The sequence below is a fragment of the Diabrotica virgifera genome, chromosome 7 (assembly GCF_917563875.1).
Source record: "Diabrotica virgifera virgifera chromosome 7, PGI_DIABVI_V3a".
NCBI lineage: Eukaryota > Metazoa > Arthropoda > Insecta > Coleoptera > Chrysomelidae > Diabrotica > Diabrotica virgifera.
The window spans coordinates 199,503,780-199,526,454 of record NC_065449.1 but is presented as its reverse complement, the minus strand read 5'-3'; the positions used below and the strand labels follow the sequence as shown (position 1 = coordinate 199,526,454).

Below are 22,675 nucleotides of genomic sequence, written 5' to 3'. Positions count from 1 at the left end.
GAGCCAGAGATGTGGCCACCTAAGAGCCCAGAATTAAATCTGGTTGACTATTCAATTTTAGGAATCTTCGAACAAAATTTGTATGACGGACAACAATATGAAGCCATCGAACAGCTCAAGAAAGAATGCAGTTTGTTTGGAACAATTTTGAACAGCGTGTAATAAATGGGGCTATCAATTTATGGCGCAGACGACTTCAAGAAGTGGTAAACAATAATGGTGCCCACATTCATAATGTCTTAGTCTAAGTTTTAAAATTATTAAACTATTTTCATAAATGTGTTATTTGTTAAAATATTATATTTTCCTAATTTAATAAAAAATGATATTTTGCGAATCCGGCAATTTTGAAAAATTTTCTTTTTACTGAAGTATTCTGGATTGTTAACCTACCAAAAGAGTATATCTGTTACATAATTTTTTTTATAAGTTCGACCCTGTACATTATTTTTGCTTCCAAATTTGCAGTCATGTTGAGGACATGTTAGGCTATTAGCCGTGTCAACATATGCGACGCATATTTAACTAATTTCAAGTTTCAGTTGATCAAAAGATATCCAGGATGCAAGACATTAAAAAATGTATGCCTCAGGTGTTTCAGAGAAATATCTCATATTCTGTGGAAACATATCTGAAACCAATTTCTCACGAGGCAAAAATCTCAAGAGATTTTAGTCTCTTTGTGGACACTACCTTTAGATGAAACGGATGGTATGAAAATCAATAGCGTGCCCATAAGCGATATCCGATATGGCTCATACAATACTGACAGCGGAGGATTTACAAAGAATTTTGGATAAGGTTGTTGCAACACGTGAGCGTTCAGTCTGTCATTAAATATAAAGAAGAAGTGGAGAGAAAAATAGAAGAAGTCACAAGAATGATACAACGGTCAATGGAAGACTACATCCCACGGGAAATGATGAACACCAGAGGACTAATCATGCCGATTGGGCTGAAAGAACTAAGCAAGGAAAGGAACAGGACCGAAGAGCATTCCAAAGAACAAGGAGAGAAGATTTCAAGATATGCGGGGACAAACACTCTAAAGAAATAAGGACAAGACTCAGCAGCGTAGCCGAGAGCTAATGGCACAACATCAGGAAAGCAGAAGAAACCCATGGAAGCGTATGGAAGATGCCCCAAATAGTCTTCAAGGAAGGAACACTTTAAAGCACAAGGAAAAACGGATGCAATCGAAATAAGAATGGCAGAAATACATAAATAAAACTGAGTATGTCAGACCAACAAACCATCGAAGAAGTCAATAAAGAATACGACAGAATAACAAGAAGAAACCAATTTTTAGTAGAGGAAGAAGACTACCTAAATCCAATAGAAGTTTCTAAAATCATAAGAAGATTAAAAGGAAGCAGAGCACCAGAAATGAAAGGCATCCACAACATAGTACTCAACGAACTACCGAAGAAAATGATAGTTTTTAAATAATAAATATACCACAGATGCCATGTTTTCTGTACTGGATGAGGTTTATCAAGCATTAAACAGTAATCTCCACACTACCACTGTTTTTTGTGATTATGCCAAAGCCTTTGATTGTGTAAATCACATTTTGATAAAAAAACTAGATTTCTATGGAGTTCGAGGTATTTCTTTGAACCGGTTTCAATCTTACTTGGATAATAGGAAACAACTGGTTAGAGCAAATGACAAAGACTCTAGTCTCAAAAATGTTGTGGGGTACTACAAGGTTCAGTATTGGGTCCTCTACGTTTCCTTATCTTTATTAATGACATCACTAGCTTAAAAATCGATGGTAAATTTTTTGTTTTCGCTGATGACACCAGTATCACTTGAAGCAACTCAAATATCGCAACTCTTCATGCTACTATAACTTCTGATCTACTCACAATAAAATCCTGGTCCGATTCTAATTTACTCTGTTTTAACGTAGATAAAACAGTAGCATTATCCTATAAAGGAGCTCATCAACCCTTACATCTTCATAACAGCCAGATCAGTATCGTTGATTTTGTAAAGTTTCTTGGTATTTTTTTAGATAGCAACCTTAAATGGTCCCTTCATATCGATGTGTTAAGCAAGAAACTATCCTCAGCTTGCTTTGCAATAAGATATGCAATAAGAACATATTTTTCTTTGTTCGAGTCCCATCTTCGATATGGTTTCCCTTTTTGGGGTTCGAGTACGGCTGCCCAATCCGATGTTATTTTTAAATTACAAAAAAGAGCAATAAGATATATGTTTGGCCTCAGAAGAACAACACATTGCAGAAGCTCTTCATAGATCACAGGATTGTAACACTACCTTCTTTATATATTTTAGAAAGTGTTTGCTTAATTCGTAAACATCTACATGTCTTTCCAGCAAGACCTAGACATGACTATTCCACCAGAAATTCTACCTTTGACATATATTTACCGATCACGTCCAGTGAGTTAGTAAAGAAATCTATATTATATTCTGCAAAAAAACTATACAACCATCTTTATCTACAACTTAAATCTGCAAAATGTTTCCCCAAGTTCCGTAAAATGACAAAAGCCATTTTATCTGACAGACCATATTATTCAATAGAGTTTTTTAACCAATAACTAAGAAAGTACAGTATTCTTATTTATAAGTAGAATCTTAATCTATATTTGAGTGTCATAATATGCAGCAGCTTAACTTAACTTATTAAATTTCTTAAGGTAGATTATGCAATTTGCCATTTTTTTTAATTTTGCAATATGTAGATTGTTACTATTTTTTGTTTCACTTCATTATATTTTATTTATATTGACGATTTATATAAATTTAGTAAATTGTATTTGTTATTGTTTGTATTTATGATTCTTGTAAGCTTTGTCTATAAAATTGTTAAATTATTATTAGATTTTTAGATTTTGCCTACAAAATGCTCATTTTCCGAACAACTGAAACATGCAAAGATCATACCTCTACTAAAACCAAGGAAGAACCGAAGAAGACCAGAGAGCTACAGGCCAATATTCCCACTGGAACCCATAGTAAAAATATTAGGGAAGATCATCTACAGAAGAGTGATGAACCATGCAGAAAGCAGAAGAATCATACAGAAGGACCAATTTGGATTCAGAAAAAAAAGGAACTGCGAATTACAATTTGCAAGAGTTACCAGCGACACAAAAATCCGGTTCAGCAGAAAACAGAAGATAGGAATGGCCATCCTTGACATCGAAAAAGCCTATAATACGATCTGGAAGAAAGCCCTAATCTACAAGGTGGAAAGACCTCATTATTAATTAATATATGTGACAAATATTTAACTAATAGAACATTACAAGTTTCAGCCGACCAAAAGATGTCCAGGATACAAGAAGTCCAAGAAGAGATGGCTCAGGGCAGTATCTTATCGCCAATTTGTATTTACAACATTTTTTTTCAGATTTACCAACAAATGCAAGAACAAACACAGCCCTGTATGTAGCCTGCACAGTCATCTACACATCTGGAAACATACAGAAGGATTGTCGAGACACTGGAAAATCGCTTAAGAAGAATTTCAGATTTTAAGGAAAAATGGAAAATCAAATTCAACGCGGAAAAGACGCAATTCATCATCTTTACGCAGCAACACAATCCACCTGCAGTAGAACTCACGATGAAAGGAAACGTTGTCCAATTGGAACCATCAGTCGAATACCTAGGAGTCCACCTCCATAGGAAGCTGAACTTCACGAAGCATACGAAGGAAACCAAGGTAAAAGCTGCATTAGTAAAAAGACTAATACAAATTTATTTTCAAGATCAGCTCCCTAACGAAGTTATGATGCAGTTCCTAACTTTATGCAGTTCCAGTATAGAGTTCAACAGGAGAAACCAACTGGAGGAACCTGGAAAGAAAAGAAACGACATGTACCGGTTAATCGACGGTACAACATAGCAAGACAGAGTGTCGAATGTAACAATCTAAAAAAGGCGTCAGTACACACCACTGAGGGAGGTGTACAGAGGAAATCAGATACAGGGGATGTACCGAGAGAAACATAAACTGATCGATCATATGATCAGGGTATAGCCAGGTGGTTGGTGAACCACTGGTAAGGAAAGTAGGTACGACGCCACAAAAAGTACCTACAGAAAAAGAAATCCAGCAGTCCATGACCTAAAGAATCATGTACACGAAAAGGACGCAGTTCAAAAGGAGATGCTACAGAAGCGGAACATCGCAAGAAGTGAATGATTTGTAAACATTACTATATTAAATTTACAATCAAGATGAAGTAGAAATAAACAAACCAAGACACGTTAAATGCTACTAGGAGCACTTCCGAATCATAATTTACAATGTATATACATTGTAAATCTCAAATAATGATTTCCAAAGTTTATACATTGTAAATTATGATTCGGGAGTGCTCCCAGTAGAATTTAACGTGTCTTGGTTTGTTTATTTCTACTGCATCTTGAATGTAAATTTAGTATAGGGCAGTAAATGTTATTGTTTTTTATTTTGTTAAACATTCTCATAGGCGGCTAATGTCAAAATTTCGAAAATGAAACTTTACTGACCGCAATAGAAAGAAAAAGAATACCTTGGACATTCGTAAGCTTTTAAGGTAGACTTCCGCACCACGCGACCGAGACAGGAGACCGCGACAGGCGACAGATTGGCGAGGTCTCCCCACTACTGCTCTCAATGCAATTATATCGGGGTAGTGCTGCAGCCCGCGACCGAGACCAGAGACCAACTATCGCCTTTCCCGACCTATCTGTCGCCTGTCGCGGTCTCCTGTCTCGGTCGCTTGGTGCGGAATTCTACCTTTAGAGTTACTGATTAATGATATTTTAGGTAATACCAATAACAACAAGATGTTCAATATGTTGTCTATTCGTGTAACGATAAAGTATAGCCGCACAGTATTTGATTAAAAAGTACGTGATTGGAGGCTAGTTGCACGAAAACAACCAGCATCATTAACTCGCCTATACAGATAAGAATGCTCTCTTAATTGCTATTAATTTTCATTATTAATATGCACATGCAGTTTCCGTAAATCCAAAGGCTATTAAGAAATTTGCATCGGTAATTACCAAGTAGGAAGTTACTTAATGTGACTTGTGGGTAGTAGGTCTACTTAAATGTCGATAATATCAATATAATTTTTTTTTCTTTATGAATTTTACAAACATAATGAACCATCTTTGTTTATTTTTGTCACATATTCATAAAAATTTGCATATTCATTGTTACAATTGACAACGTTAGTATACATGTTTAAAGAAACTAAATACGTGGGTGTACGTACACAACATTAATAAAAATATCAACGAAATAACAGGCAGAAGCCGCAAAAAGAATACGGAATGCTGAAATATAGTGACAAAAGACTTGTGGGGCTTGAAGAAAAAGTAAAGTGCTGGAAAGAGTACGTTACAAACCTTTTTAACAACCAACTTCTAAAGCGACACAGATATGCCAATGGTATCAATAAGAAGAGCCCTATCACCACTAAAGGAAATGTACAACATGCCATCTGAATACAGAAAGATGGCAAAGTGTAGAGCATGATGAAGTGCATGCCGAAATCCTAAAACTCCTCATCCACGACTACGGTTTATGGTAGGGGAGCCCAAGCGGGGATTTTTGCAGTTACTCGAGCGCGTCAGATTATCATATGGGGAGAAACCTGGTACCCTGCAGATGTACCTCTACCATTATTGGCTCTTAACACAGGGCAGTTCGTTAAGGGGGGCCCGAAAAAAAATCTATCCTTAGAAAAACTCAAAATTGTCAGATTTAGATAAGGTAATTACATGATTCCCACAGCCTTAGCTTATTCTTATATCTTCCACGATATTTGAAAAAACTCACAATTGGAATTCGAAATTTGGTATTCGAAATTACAATTTATGCTTAATTTTAATTGCTAATCATTATTTTCCGGGATTTTTTGTCCGGGATTTTTTGTGAGGAATTTTTGTCCGAGGTTTATTTGTCCGGGGATTATTTGTGGGGATTAATTGTGGGGATTTTTTGTCTGGGGATTTTTTGTCCAGGGATAATTTGTGAAGATTTTTTGTCCGGGATTATTTGTCCGGGAATTATTTGTCCTAGCTTCTTAAGGAAAGACGAAAGATATGTAATACATCGGATAAAAATAGAAGAAAAAAATCAGGAGAAAACATCAATAGGGATAAGACAGCAGTCCTGGCTCAAGGATCTACGCCGACGACGGTCCGGCAAAAGATTATCCAGAATCGTCAGAGGCAAAATAATAGTTTTTAGATATCTTCAAGGGAGACAATAATCAAAAAGAGGAAAATTGTGAAAGCAGAAGCAGACAAGTACACCGCGGAAAACAAAATTTCCATTAAGCAATGTTATAGAACAATTAAAAAATTATTATTTACTGTAATTAATGGAAATAAACTATAGTTTTAATTAAAAATACGTTATTCCGTATTTTCGATTTCCACCTGGTACAAAAATACATACATGAAACAAATTATTTTTTTCTAACTTTTTACATTTCTTACTTTTTTAAATAAAGGACTTTAAAATAATATGTATTGTCAATAATCTTGAGAAACGACACTGGGAAGATTTTATTGCAGGATAGTAGGTACATTTGATTACATGACGTCAACTTTTAATTAAAAATGTATTTTTTAATAAAAATCGTGGTTTATTTTTTAATCTTGTAATTAAAAATACAGTAGGTAGATAAAAATTATCGCATTACCTACTTGGTTTTTAAATTCTACTTTTAACCGTATATTATTTATTGGCAATTAAACAATTTCGCTTGGTTACGAAAAAATTCTGTTTCTTCAATAATTTCAACTTCAATGCAATACAAAGCAAAAATGCAACAGCCCCAAACAGCAGACTAAATTTCGAACACCGATTTCTTCACTTCTAGCCACAATAACTACAGCCTTCATTGCATTCATATTATTAAACTTTTATATTATATTACATTTAGTGTAGGAAACAAAGGTTGAACCTTGCAAAATGGACACAAGTCCGGTTTTATTTTTTTTCTGGTATATCAAGGGGTGCTTATTATAAGACTAACTTTTTATGAAAAAATTTCGCCCCGGAACCTCCCTTTTCACCCCTTTAAAGGGGGTAATTTGTGGTTTTTGCGGAACGTAGCCCTTCCTGTAACTTTTACAAAAAATTTCTTTTATAGAAATATGAAGAGGACTATATTTTCTACGATTTATTTCCAACACGATCTCTCTATCGTCCACCGTTTACCGGGGGTGGCGCCCTAAAGTTGACAAGTTTTTAAAAAAGATGTTTTTAAAAAATATATATTTTTCCCTAACTGTAACGGAAATTAAGAAGAAATCCTGCGGCAATTATTCACAAATAATTGACTAATTTTTTGGTAGAGGTTTTACTTAAGGGTAATTGCCCTTTTTTTAATTACAGGGTGTTACATTTTAAAAAACCTCTTTTTATACAATCTGAACCGTTTATGCTAGAGTAAAAAGACTTTCAGCGATTACCCATGTACAGGTGCTATTTACAAATTTGTATAATGCACCCCCATTTTTTCCCCGGAACCACCCAAAAAAAAGAAGAATTAATAAATAAATTGATTTTCTTGGAATCCTTCACACACAATGCCCTTTATTAATATGCTTCATATATCATTTTGTGGACGTTATTATTACCCATGCATGGACACCAAAAGCAATTTCCTAGTGCAACCCCTGTAGCAAAAAAAAATAAATAAAATGGGGGGTTGAAATTTTTTTTTGTTTTTTGCTTTTTGATCCATATGGGCATATGCTTCATCAATAGTGCTTTTCAAAAATATACATGGTTATTGCAACATCTCTGCGAAAACCACCCCTATCCTTGAAAATATACTGCAGAAACTACCCCTATCTTTTGGCGAGCATGTTTTTACGATTTTCTCATTACCTATGTATTCTTTTTAAACAAAACTTATACAAGGTTAAAGACCACTATTTACTCTAAAAATTATGTCCTATTCATTTTTTCGTATAAGCAACCGTTACGGCACAGTGGCGCCGTAAACCTCATATATGCTTTGGCGGGCTCCAGTTTTTGTTTTTTTTTCGTCATCTGTTCGTTTTATTGATAAAGTACTTATGCAAAATAAAATAACACAGTGTAACCTACAAATTATGACTTATGCACATTTTACATTCTTTGCTCCCCAAAGCCACAGTGGTGGCCCAAAATAAATTTTTGCATATTTTCGCCACCTACATGCATTTTATTGCATTAATGCTACCTTAACAGCACAATATTTACCCTTAGGTGGTCGCTACGCAGTGGCGGATCCAGGGAGGGGTGATGGGGGTGATCACCTCCCCCCTCTCAAACCAAGTGATATTATATTCAAAGAATATAAAAATATTCATTTATTTTTATAGAAATTTAACCAATTGGCACCCCCCTCTTAACGATGCTGGATCCGCCACTGTCGCTAAAGCATAAAAAGTCATTCTTATAAAAATAATATTAATATAATATAAGTATTTCTATAAAAATAAATGAATATTTTTATAATCTTCAAATACAATATCACTTGGTTTAAGAGGGGTGGGGGTGATCGCCCCCATCACCCCTCCCTGGATCCGCCACTGCTTAGCGACCACTAGTCGCATAGGGGTGAATACTGTGCTATTAAGGTAGCATTAACGCAATAAAATGCGTGTAGGTGGCGAAAATATGAAAAAATTTATTTTGGGCCACCACTGTAGCTTTGGGGAGCAAAGAATGTAAAATTTGCATAGGTCATGATTTGTAGGTTACACTGTGTTGTTTTATTTTATATAAGTACTTTATCAATAAAACAAACAGATGACGAAAAAATAAACAAAAACTGGAGCCCGTCAAAGCATATATGAGGTTTACGGCGCCACTGTGCCGTAACGGTTGCTTAAACGAAAAAAATGAATAGGACCTAATTTTTAGAGTAAATAGTGGTCTTTAACCTTGTATAAGTTTTGTTTAAAAAAAATGAATAGGTAATGAGAAAATCGTAAAAACATGCTGGATAAGGTATAGGGGTAGTTTCTGCAGTATATTTTCAAGGATAGGGGTGGTTTGCGCAGGGATGTTGCAATAACCATATATATTTTTGAAAAGCACTATTGATGAAGCATATGCCCATATGGATCAAAAAGCATAAAACAAAAAAAAATTTTTTCAACCCCCCATTTTATTTACTGTTTTTGGCTACAGGGGTTGCACTAGGAAATCGCTTTTAGTGTCCATGCATGGGTAATAATAACTTGCACAAAATGATATATGAAGCGTATTAATGAAGGGCATTGTGTGTGAAGGATTCCAAGAAAATCACTTTATTTATTAATTCTTCTTTTTTTTTTTGGTGGTTCCGGGAAGAAAATGGGGGTGCATTATACAAATTTGTAAATAACACCAGTACATGGGTAATCGCTGAAAGTCTTTTTACTCTAGCATAAACGGTTCAGATGGTATAAAAAGGGGTTTTTTAAAATGTAACACCCTGTAATTAAAAAAAGGGCAATTACCCTTAAGTGAAACCTATACCAAAAAATCAATCGTCTATTTGTGAATAATCTCCGCAGTATTTCTTTTTAATTTCCGTTACAGTTAGGGAAAAATATATTTTTTTTAAAAACATCTTTTTTAAAAACTTGTCAACTTTGGGGCGCCACCCTTGCTAAACGGTGGTTGATAGAGAGATGCTGTCAGAAATAAATCGTAGAAAATTTAGTCCTCTTCATATTTCTATAAAAGAAATTTTTTGTAAAAGGTACAGGAAGGGCTACGTTCTGCAAAAACCATAAATTACCCCATTTAAAGGGGTGAAAAGGGGGGTTCCGGGGCGAAATTTTTTCAGAAAAAGTTAGTCTTATAATAAGCACCCCTTGATATGCCAGAAAAAAAATAAAACCGGACTTGTGTCCATTTTGCAAGGTTCAACCTCTGTTTCCTACACTAATTATATTAAATTAATAATTATATATTATATTAAACTATAAACCACCTAAAATAAACAACATGTACACTTACACCATTCCAAATCACCAAACAACTGCATCACACCAATCATACGAAGAGATTTGTACTACAACTGTGAACCCCAATTACAAGGTATAACGCCACCGTGTCCAGAGAATATTCATGGTGGATTGGAAAAAGTGTTGCCTTTTTAGAGATTTTAGAGTGTTTAGAGATGAACTTGGTACATTATGAGCGCACATCCGTGACTGACAGGTCTGAGTCTACAAATAAAATTATAAAGGAAAGAGCAGAGAGAAAGGACCGCAGTCACGAGCCTTATGTGTTTATTTGTGAACTTACTGTTGTATGTTGACAATTGTTAACAGAATTGTTGTGTGAGTGTTGTTGAAAAATCGATGTTGCTTTGATATAAACGCCCTGATTATACCAGTTGAATCAATGATGCATCGGATGTAGACGAAAAATTCATATCTAACAGATCTACTAAAATCCAGAGATGTACAAGTCAATTGGATGCAGTACAACCAGTGTAGAGAAGAAAAAAGGTACCACTTATTATGATACTAGGATAATTTGGCTATTGTGTAAATTTAAATAAATAATACCGTTAAGCAAATGTTAACATTTCTACTCATTCCAACGATAATATTACATTAAATAAAATTTTAGGAAGAATATTTCCAGTATTATTTGAAATACAAATATATGTCTCACAATTCTAATAAGTCTCAGACGATCTTAATCTAATTAATATTTAAACAGGTACAAAGTACTCAGTAGATAAATTATTATTTACAAAACATTCGTTTTGTTTAATAATTGATAAACGTTCATCCAAATTATTCAATTCATGGAAAAAGTAATAAATATTAAGAGTATTGTGGAAACTTTTGTACTATTAATTTTTAAATAATCTGAATACCAGGCAAAGACACTTTATATACTTGTACTGTTCCTTTTTATTTATTTAAACTTTATTCAGATGAACTAACTACATATATATTAAATAAGAAAAGATATTCTCGTTTTCTTTCTTCTGGGTTCTACAGAGTTCTTTAGGTAAAACAAGAAATTTAATTTGTATTTATAAATTTTGCTTAAGACTCAGATGGTTGGGTTATATTCTTCTTCTTCTTCTTATGCCACTCCTATCGGAGATTGGAAATCATCAAGACTATCCTGACCTTGTTTACAGCTGACCTAAAAAGTTCATTAGGTGGTGCAGCCAAACCACTCTCTCAAATCCCGCAACCAAGACATTCTTCTACGGCCTGGATTCCGTTTTGCTTCTATTTTTCCTTGCATTATATTTTGAAGTAATTCGGTTTTATATCCTCTCATCAGGTGACCCAGATATTCGAGTTTTGTTCATTTTATCGTTAACAAACGACTCTTTCAACCCAACTTATCTTCAGCATTCGATGGTAGCACCACATCTCGAAACTTTCAATACTTTTTATGTTGTTCTGTTTAAGAGTCCAGGCCTCTACACTGTATAATAGCGTGTTAAATACGTAGTCTCTTAGCTTTCTTAATCGTAGACCCTCTGTGTACTTGCTGTAGTTGTTGTAGCAAAAATATTATTTATCAAAGCTTTCTGATAATCAACAAAACATAATAACATGTCATACATCTTTATTTAAAACAAGCAAATATAGTTCATGCTGATTAAATTTACTGTGAAGCATACATAAGTATAATAAATCCAATTTTTTAAATTACTTAATTATAGTAAGTAGGTATATATTTTAAAACTTAACACAGCAGAAAAATGCTACTTTTTCAGCTATGACTCAACTGTCTTGCATTATGTAGGCAAAATTATGTAGAGTTTGAATTACATTTCTCAATGTAAACGCTATTACATTTAGTTTGTTTGCTTAACTGCAAGGAACTGCAAAAGCAAATAATTCAATGTGTTACTGCTAAATATATTTCTCAGTTGAAACAACTTCAAATACACTTCCCACTTTCAGAATATATAGGTTGTGTATTTTAATAAATAATGAATAAATTTCTATATTAAAAATGTTGGGGAATTAAGCATTTAGAATAATTTATCTTGTGTTGTAGCCAGATGTAGGTACTATAGTGCTCAAAAATATAACACTATACCATGATTTTTTGATAAATAATATCCTGTTTTTTTTAACAAAAAAAAAACTAATTTTCCAATAATATTATAGTCTCCTATTAGCTAACATGTATTTCATGACATTCCAAATAAGCAATGTGTTCAATTTGAGTGCTTGAAATAGCTATTTAGGCAATGCAAAGATTATCTTGAACTTGAAGAAAATGTATTACCACCAAGAATTATTTCAGGTTTGGAATCAAATTATAATCACATGGAACAGAATCTCGGGACTAAGATTTATGTGGTACTAGTTCAAAGGTCAAAAAACTTATTAAAGCAGTGCGGAAATTTCCTGTTCTGTAGGCTCAGAGTGATTTTTATTTATTTTTTATATATTTATTTAGTGGAAAAATAAGTAATTCTGTTCTATGTAAACTGCTCGTCAAAAGTTAGGGATATAGAAAATTATACTCATTTTCATAGTTGATTTTTTCGTGAACCGATTAAGGGATTCCGCTAATTTTATTTTTATTATTTTAGATTATTCTTTAGTATTTACAAAGTTGTGCAAAGATTTACTCAAACTTCTCTTTTGTACTTATACCGGGTGGAATAAAAGAAATGTTTTTCTTATGTTAACTTTGTGGCACCCTGTAGGGAAAACGAGGTACCTACAAATGTTAGTCTTGTATTTTGTGAACATTTTGTTTTTTGAACGTACCTGATATCTTTAGAAACAAAGAAGATAGGTGGTTTTACTCTTTAGCATGCGTTTTAACTGAAACAAAACTAAATTAACAAAAAAATATCAGTTAACAAAACTTTAAATAAAAACAGAAAGGCACATAAGGTAAACAGTTCTGATTTGACACCTATAAGAGTTATTTGTCGACCAGGTAAGTGGTATGCACAGCGCAACATAAGAGAGAGGAGATTGTTTAATGGAGGCTCTGTGACGTTTTGGGGTGGAATTTCCTTGAGAATAAGTACGGATTTCGTGTCTATGTGAGGCTCTTTAAATAGCGAGAGGTAGATTACACAGATTTTTTTTCTTTAAACACTCTAATTCACTATATGTAGAAAAAGCACTATATGTAGAAAATAATTTTCATCTTAGTGGTATGATAAGACATGGCTTCCTCACGTATCGCATGTAGTCAGTTAAAACACATTAAAGCCGTCTAGTTTTATTGTTATTAAAGATATCAGAGAAATTAAAAAAATTAAATATTCGCAAAATATGAGCCTACAACATAATATCGATGTATACCCATCTTTGAGCCTTTTCCTCCCTACAAGGTGTCTCAAACTTTTGTTTTGGTTAAAACATATGTTAAATTACAAAACCGTCTATTTTTTTGTTTCTAAAGATATCAAGGACATTCAAAAATCAAAATGTTCACAAAACATAAGACTACAATACGATTCTAATGTATGCTCGCATTTGTACCTGTTCCTCGTTACAGGGTGTCTCAAACTTAACATAAGAAAAACATTTCTTTTCTTCCACCCGGTATAACTACAAAACAAGAAATTTCAGTTAACCTTTGCACAACTGTGTAAATACTATAGAAAAATCAAAAATAATAAAAAAAATTAGCGTAATCTGTTAATCTGTTCACGAAAAAATCAACTATGAAAATGAACATAATTTTCTATATCCCTAACTTTTGACGAGCACTTTATTTTAATAAGAAAATATGTATACTGCGTACATTTCATACTTCGTGTATGCCTGCACAGATAATGTAATTTGGTTTATGAATAAAATAAATAAGAGTTACACTACTGTATTGTTGATAATAATAATAATAATAATAATAATAGAGTTTATTTGTAGCAAATAATAACATTATAAATAAACCCAGTTTCTCACTGAAGTTGTTTGTCACAAGGACTACAACTTGTGCGTGAGGGTTAAATTTTGATTATATTAAACTACATTAATTTAGCTTAAAGTTTACAAAAAGGAATCAAATATTTTCGCTCATCTGTCTTCAAATTTTGGCTCCTCTTCTCACTAATTCATTTACTGTTAAATTTTGTTTATGGGACCTTCGAAACTCTCATAAAATTTTTGTAAAAAGAAAAAAAAACATAAGTATACATATACGTATGTATGCACATACATAGTACATACAAGTATGTACTGTTATTATGTATAGGTATATGGTACATTTATTTCTACTAGCCACGAGTGATTGGTCATTAGATTATCCCTGTTATAGGAACGGAACATTTTTGTTTGGCACATACTTGCCATTTACTTCAGGAAAATATGCAAAAATAGACCATGTTCAGAACACTGAATAATCCAGGTATTCTGATAACTTTTTTTGGTAGACCTATAGAAAGAAAACCTATTTTTTATTTATTAACAGTTTACTGCAAAAACGCGATTTTTTAGATTTTTTGCACCCCATTAAAAAGCTAAATTGACATAAAATTATAAAATTTGCTTTTTCAGAACATTGAAAAGGCTTCAAAATTCTGATTTTAAAAAGTTAAAAAGTCAATTTGTTGCTTCACAAACTGCAAAATAAGCGAAAATTGTTATTTGTTAATAACTTTTATTAAAACTAACGTAGAAGTTTAATGTTTTACCCAAAGTGGGTTACTGGGGTACTTTAACCCGGGAGCAGTCGCATTCACTTCTGTCACTTAAGCAGTCACGCGTAGAGAAAAAATCTCACCATACGAATTTAAATACAAATTTAAAACAAATTTCTATTTTACAATATTTTTATTTACTTGTTTTGTTAAAAATATCTATTTCTAACAATTTTAAAGCTAATTGGTTCTCACCAAAGCCATAAACTCCACAAAAAAATAATAAAAAAAATTCCCACGCATTACTTACTACAATCTTCCTCGAGGCACCTACGAGTGGAAAGTTATGTTGCAAAATTTTTCATCAAGTTATCATGGAAAAGGATAGAATGCTAGATTTTTTCTAACGGCGCGACTGCTCCGGGGTTAAACACTTAAAAGTATAGGCCCATCCATTGACTAGTTTAAAAGTTAGGTATTCTCTTTGTTTATCCTAGAGACCCTTGTTTTGCAATACCATAAAAGAGACAAGAATGAAGATAGGGCAATTCTGCGTACCGTAATTTCGGGTGACTTTGACTCACTTTCGAAGTTTAAATGTAGATTTCAGTTTTTTGAATACATAAAAGTATGTTTCTTTATTTATGTGTATTTGAGTCTATAACTACTCTTTTGGAAAAATTACACGAAAACACAAAAAAAGCGCTTCCTGTATTATAAAAAAAATAAAAATATGGTGTGCAAAGTCACCCGCTAGTGTCGGGTGACTTTGTCTCAAGCTACATTTTATATTTATTCTCTGTGATTATTATTGTTCGGGCTAAAGTGACCCTACCAGATGAATCAGAAACAAACATTTTGTTAGGTGAAAAAAATTTATTTAAATTTCAAACAACGAAAAACTAAAACTAACATGAAACTTTACATAGGACCCTAGGTTAACAAAAAACATTATTTCTTAACAAAAAATGAACAATAAAACGATTTACAAGCTTTTTTTTAAATCTGGAAAGAAATATCGGTTATCTACAAGTTCCAATGGCTCAGTGAAATCAACATTAGCCAAGTGGTAGGATTTTCTTACGGAGACTTCGGGCCATTGCCATAAACTTCTTTCACCCAGTACCATTACTTGCACCCAACCGTAACAGTTATTACTACCTCTTACAAATCCATCGAATTTTCCTGGAAAGCTGTCAAAGTAGTCAGATACAATTACGAAGTCTCCAACTCCAATGGAAAGCTTATGTAGATCTTCATTATCCCTATAGCTCTCACTAAATGAAGAATTAGACGAAGTATCTGCAAGTTAATAAACCCTGCAGTTGTTACAAGGCTAAAAGCAAATTTAAAATCAGCATTTACTTACTTTAATTTAATATAGAAGCAACCAATGACCAAAATCCAACAATCAACAAACTGGGACAAAGTCACCCGAAAACCGTTAAATTTTGTAGCACCTTGCAAAATAATATCCGACCGTCTTACTGTCTATGTTTAGACTGAAATAACGATGCACGGAGGTTAAGAATTCACAGATTTTCAATATGCCACTATGCAATTAATCTTACTCTTGGAAGTATTATTGGTTGCCAACCAATTTTTGCAGTCAAAAAATCTTATGTGGAATGACCAAATTTTAGAAATTCGTTTTTTTCGTAACATAACAAGTATTAGCATAATTTATTAAAATTTTCAAACAGTTCATATGGTACTGATGGTGCGGTATAATGAAATTTACTTGATAATTTATTGTACAATTGCCCTAGTTGCTAAAATATATTTTTCCCAAAATGAGCCAAAGTCACCCTGGCGGGCCAAAGTCACCCGAAATTACGGTATGCCAAATAAAAGTAGAAGAGCGATACTATCAAAATGTATTAAAAAAAAGATAAAAAATATTTATTATAGTTAAAAATTCCGATGCCAAATTTTTGAAATTGTAGTTTATAAACATTTAGAATAACTTTAAAAATATTGTCCGTAGAAAAAATCTTTTTACATATTCGAAAATCTGGTGCTCGATACACTCAACATATTATATCCAGAACAAGGTGCCAGCCAAGGATATATACTGTCTTCATATTTATTTAATATATATGGGGAGCATATTATCAGAACAGCACTGGAAGCATGGGAAAAGGGTATCCCAATAAATACCTAAATAAAATAATAACGTGATTTTGTGCATTTGACCAGATATTTCACTTTAGACATGCCATAGCCTAATAAAAAAACCAGCAGTTTACAAAGAATTGTTGTTACAGCTCCCACAGCGAACCATGGCTGGTAAAAAATGCTTTTGTTGGTAGTACACCCATCTAATCTTCACGCAGAAAAAGTTTTCTCCCACCGTCCATGGTTTGCTCCTGGAGCTGTAGTTCTTATGAGTTGAAGATTTCATTTCAAATCGTTACACATACCATTCAAAGACCAAATGTGTGAAGCAAAGAATGAGCGGCATAGAGGCATAGACCCTTCCTAAAGCTAAATTAGCTGCTGTTGACCCTAAAACACTACCAGCCTCTTCTGCAGAACTGCTATCAGTCAGTCTCGAGTCTAGATCCAGTAGAAAAGTCAAAGCTAGCCCCATTTGTAGGCATTGAAAGAGTCTCATGACTGGCATGCAAATCCAGAACACTGGAAAGAGCTTGAGCTCGTTGTCTGACATTAGACAATTCATTTCCTAGGGCTCGTATGAACCGTAAACCAGGAACTGCGACTACTTCAGAACTGTTACTTGTTAAAAAGGCTGTTGTGCTGGGACCCTGAGTGTCATTGGCGGTGCTTGGTTTAGTGCTCCTGGCCTACCACAACACTTGATTTTGCTAATAACTGAACTATACAATCACACTACTGTAACAGTTAGAGTGCTTGATCATCATCATCATCAACAGCTATTCCATCCATCGTCGGAAGTAGGCCTCCCCTAGGTGTGTCCATTCATATCTGTTTGCTGTTTTTTGCATCCATTCATGGCCAGCTATTCGCTTGATGTCATCAGTCCATCTTGTTTGAGGTCTGCCTCTACTTCTTTTGCTTGCCCTTGGTCGCCACTCGAGAATTTGCTTTGTCCAACGGTTGTCTTCCATTCTTCTTATGTGTCCTGCCCAGTTCCATTTTAACATGGCAACCTTCTGGATCATATCTGTTACTTTTGATCGCCTTCTTATCTCTTCATTGGATTTGTGATCACTGAGCTTAATGTTGAGCATTCTCCGTTCCATAGCTCTCTGAGTCGCTTGGAGTTTGTGGACTATGCTGTTGTTAAAAGCCCAAGTTTCGGTTCTGTATGTCATGAGTGCTTGATACACTTTCAAAATATATTACATCCAGAACAAGGCGTCAGACAAGGATGTTTGTATACTGTCTTCACAATTATTTATTTTATATGGGGAGCATATTATGAGAAGAGCTCTTGAAGGATGGGTGAAGGGCATCCCAATAAATAATAATAAAATAATAATGTGATTTTGTGCATTTGACCAAAGACATTTCACTTAAGACATGTCTTAGCCTAATAAAGAACCAGCAGTTGACAAAATGTTGTTGTTAGTTCGTCTGAGTTAAAGAATCAAATCGATTACTTACCATTCAGAGACCAAATGTGTGAAGGCAAAGAATGAGCGGCATAGACCCTTCCTAAAGCTAAATTAGCAGCTGCTGACCCTAAAACACTACCAGCCTCTTCCGCAGAGCTGCTATCAGTCTCGGGGCTAGCTCCGGTAGAAACGTCAAAGCTAGCCCCATTTGTAGGCATTGAAAGAGTCTCATGACTGGCATGCAAATCCGGAACACTGGAGAGAGATCGAGCTCGTTGTCTGTCGTTAGACAATTCATTTCCTAGGGCTCGCATGAACCGAAAACCGGGCGCTGCGACCACTTCAGAACTGCTACTTGTTGAAAAAGCCCTTGTGCGGGGGCTTTGGGTGCCGTTTGCGGTGCTTGGTTTAGCGCCCATGACTTGCTACTTTTGTATTGTTATCACAATGTTGTAAAGGGTTTATTAAATTACATATTAATTTTTGAAGTCATACACATGTCATAAATTACACTCATTTTCATCCGATTTGACAGACGTCATCTCGAATTGTTTTCACTTAAGCCGAATGATATAATATATACGGAACGACAATGCTTAATTTTGAACAATATACAACTAGAGTTTACTAATAACCTTCACTTATTCACAGTTTATTGATATTATTGTTTTTAAACTCGAACGCGATAAAGAAAAGCATTGCAAAACATCTTGCCTAAATTGCTATCAAATTTGCAATATGATTGACAATGACAATGACAATTGTGACTTTGACATTTAGACTATACCTTAAAAATTTAGAATCACACTCAAAAAACTAATTTGCTTCGGTAAAGTCTGAACAAAAACTATGTTAGCAGCATGTAATCTAAATAAACGTTTTATTTTTAGATTATATAAATGTTTATTTTATATAACTATTATTTTCAAGTTTTTAAATATCTATATTTAAATGAAGCTGCGCCATCTATTGGTGTAAGATTGAAATAATGTTACGGATTTCTTTACGGTTAGTTACAACTGTTCATATTCATCAATAGATGGCAAAATGGTTACAAAAATTTGAGTAAAAATAATAATAATACATGGAGAAAAAAGCAAAGATTAGATAAAAAGTACTACTTATTCCAAAATATGCGATAAATAAATTTACTAAAATTACTAAAAGCCTAAAAATTACTGGCCACTATCTATTTGATATTACTTACGAAAGGAGTTGGAACTGGAAGACCGGGTACTGAATTCTGTTGGAAAAAAGGCTGATTTAGTCCAACGTCAACGTCTGAAGAACGCCCTACAAGAAGATGGCATTAGGCATTACTGCAGAAACTTTTATATTTGAGGACAAGCATGCTGCTTTGATTTCGTCAATTTCGAAAGTTTCTTGCGATGTGGCCAAAGTTCCGGTGATATAGAAAACAAGGTTTCTGGTGACATCTCCACTCCAAAGTCTCAACAAAGTCTCTCGTGATATCACATCTCAGGAAAGCAAAGTTTCTGCTTACACCTCATCAGAAATCTCTAAGGTCACCTCTGACTTCAACGACAACGACAAGACATTGTTGTTAAAAACCAAGTTTACTGCGTTTGAAGAAAAGGTGAAAGACAATGAGCCCAAATGCAACTTGGAGCCATGGCCGATATTTGAAGGGAGTGGACGTTCCATTCGTGTTAAGGTTCCAACTTTCGACGGAAAATCCTCATACAACAACTAAGGTATGTGCAGGTAATAACGCCAGCTTGGTAATATCGCCAACTCGTGATTTCTCAGAAAGTACGTTTGCTAAATAATCAATGGTAACATGGATATGTTCCTCACGTGATCACGTGATCATATTTGCGATGACCTTAGATTCGCCAGCGGTGTTTAGGACACTTGAGTATCAGTGTTTTACTGTAGATAGAGTACCGTTTATAATTTTTCCACCTACCTCTACCGAAAGTATACTTTTCCGGACCTGATTGTAGGGAGCAAAGTTGTACTTTTCCTCCCTAGGCAGGAAAAGTAAAAGTGACGTCATGGTGTTTCATTTATGAAATATAACTTATTGACGCCCTGTACAATATCTAATTTCTATTATACGTAAGTATCTATACATTTTAACGTTTATTTATAAAACACCCTGTATTTTGCAGAATGATAAAAAACAGTAAATTGTTATTTTGATTTAACAATGTTTACATTAATAATTTGACTTATATTTGACAGTTGACAGTTATATTGTACCTACTTGTTAGTTTTAGTTCTAATAAAATTTTGTTGGTTAGTTACATAAATAAATTAAGTAAAAATGAAAAAATTACTTGTTATTTAAGGAAGGCGGAAAAACCATATGTATAACATGGGAGTAAAGTGCCTTTTCCTCCCTTGAATGATTACTGCCCTCCGCTACGCGTCGGGCAGTAAACTTCATTCTCGGGAGGAAAAGTAGCACTTTCCTCCCTTGTTATGTAAATAGCTACTACATCTTTTGTGTTTATTAGATTGGAGCGGCGTTATTGATGAGTAATATTATTTGATTTCAGTGATTTGTACTTTGTTTCCTAAGCAATATCTAAAATGATGCATTCAGATTTTTAAGATAGTTTTGCTTATCTTTGAAAACCAAATTACAAACAATTTATGTGCATGTCAGTAATATAGCCAAGTCCAATGGATGGTAATAACGCCTTGGCGCTACCATCCCTACTTGGAGAAGGTTGCCTTGGCAACCTTCTCCAGATACGTCGAAGGTTGGAAAAATTAACAAGCGCTCTACCGTAGAGTCATCGACAAGCAACAGTGATTCTGATGATATAGATAGAGTTAAGTGAGATGGAACCATCAGATGAAGGAATATATGACACTTCATTTTCAGATATGCTAACCACTCCAGATTATGGTACAAAAATTTTATTGTTCTTAAATACTTACTTATTGTTATTTTTCAACAAATATATCATTTTGAAGTATATTGTTCAATTGTTAGACCGTATTTTGCATTCGAAAAAATAGGTTGGCGATATTGCCAACGAGGGTTGGAAATATCGCCAAAGATGACTTTTTTTAAAATTGTCCAGTAAATGTGTAAAAAATACGCAAGTTATTATTTTAGTTCATTCTACGTAATTTCAAGTAGTTCATTGAATAGCTCACGTTGTGACATCTTTTTTAATATGACCCACTATCCAATAAAAAAATTCTAAACCTTAACTTGGCGATATTACCTTCAGATACCTTACATAAAACAGTTCGAATTAGCTGCAAAAGTGAACAGAGCTGCGACCAGTACCGGCGCTAGGGTATAAGGCGCTTGCCTGCAAAACTGGCATAGGCGCCCTTCGGTTTCTTTTACATTAGTATTTTGTATAGCACCAGCAGAAAAAGTTCATTTTGGTGCCCCCCGGGGCGCCCGCCTGCAATGCATCCCTTGCAGGCCCGTTATCGCCGGCCCTGGCTGCGACTCGGAACTTTTTCAAAGACCATCTCATACTCATAGTTTCCTTGACATGTCCTGAACATTTATTGTGAACTATCTTCACGATATTTTTGCTCCCTAGGGCCTATTACGTTCTATAGTATTTCCAGCTGGTGAGCTTCTTGATTTATGTTTTTTACTTGAACTTCGCACGTGTCCCCTTTCCGCACAACTACTTACATTACAGCAATGTATGCTCCTTTTCTTCGCATGCCCCTTCATTTTCTTGGATGTAATGCCTTTCATCATATTATAACGAGCTAGTCCAGTTTGTCTTAATCGTTTTCCTCTTTTACGGTCCTAACTTTACTGATTAACTGATTTCACAAATAAACATTGCTTTTCGCTTAAATTCAATGTTTAAACAAGTACTTAATTGGACTTCGTAAGTCCTAGGTTTTCACCCAAAGTAATCGAAAGTTGAACTGGAAGTCGATATTTGAAGTCTTCGTGTAACTTTGCGTCGATTGATATACATAGGTACGATTTTAATACTAATTTTGAATCATTTTACTAACTTTGGATCATTGTTTAATCAGAAATGACTTCAAAACCGGAATTAAAGATTCAAACTCAACTTTTCAATACGCTTCAATTAATATGTGTGCAGTCAAATGTGTCGGTGCACCCTGTATTGGAGTTCTACTATGATAACGTGGAACACCAAGTACCGAGTTCCGAGTGCGCAGATAGTCATGTGTTTCAAGGCCAATCTCTCATTTTGAGTTGATGATTCGTTATCTGACTCGATAAAGATAAGAAGTAGTTTCTCATCTTTAATACTATCCTTGGGTTATAATCTTTCATTCCACACCTCATTTGTCATTATATCTATATTAATAACGGAGGAGTTGTAGTCGCGGACGGACAGACAGTCATGAAATCGGAAGTATATATTTGTTCTCGTCTTGCGAAGGCGCGTCGAATAGTATATCACCTGTACTATTTCGGTGACTTTAAAACAGAACTTATGGTCGCATTTTTAAAACCGGAAGTCCTAGGTCAAATTTTTCACCTTAAGTACCATCTCTGGATTATATAAGCTTTCATTCGACACCTCATTTGTCATTCTACCTGGTATAGTGACGGAGGAATTATATTCG

The 22,675-nt window shown here is 34.3% G+C and overlaps 2 protein-coding genes across 3 annotated transcripts in view; one reads left to right on the top strand and one right to left on the bottom strand.

The window, feature by feature from the left end:
• Window positions 1–18,925, bottom strand: part of LOC114327115 (E3 ubiquitin-protein ligase ZNRF1) — a 209,077-nt gene extending 190,152 nt beyond the window's left edge. The window contains exon 1 of the mRNA XM_028275617.2: window positions 18,165–18,925. Within this exon, the coding sequence (XP_028131418.1) occupies window positions 18,165–18,534 (370 nt within the window). The 5' untranslated portion in view covers window positions 18,535–18,925. The remainder of the gene's footprint in view (window positions 1–18,164) is intronic.
• A 1,047-nt stretch (window positions 18,926–19,972) lies between these two features.
• Window positions 19,973–22,675, top strand: part of LOC114327113 (equilibrative nucleoside transporter 4) — a 70,011-nt gene continuing 67,308 nt past the window's right edge. The window contains exon 1 of one of the 2 annotated variants that reach the window (XM_050655329.1): window positions 19,973–20,197. In XM_050655329.1, coding sequence (XP_050511286.1) covers window positions 20,148–20,197 — 50 coding nt within the window. In that variant the 5' untranslated portion in view covers window positions 19,973–20,147. The remainder of the gene's footprint in view (window positions 20,198–22,675) is intronic. The other variant, XM_028275615.2, reaches the window with a different exon arrangement.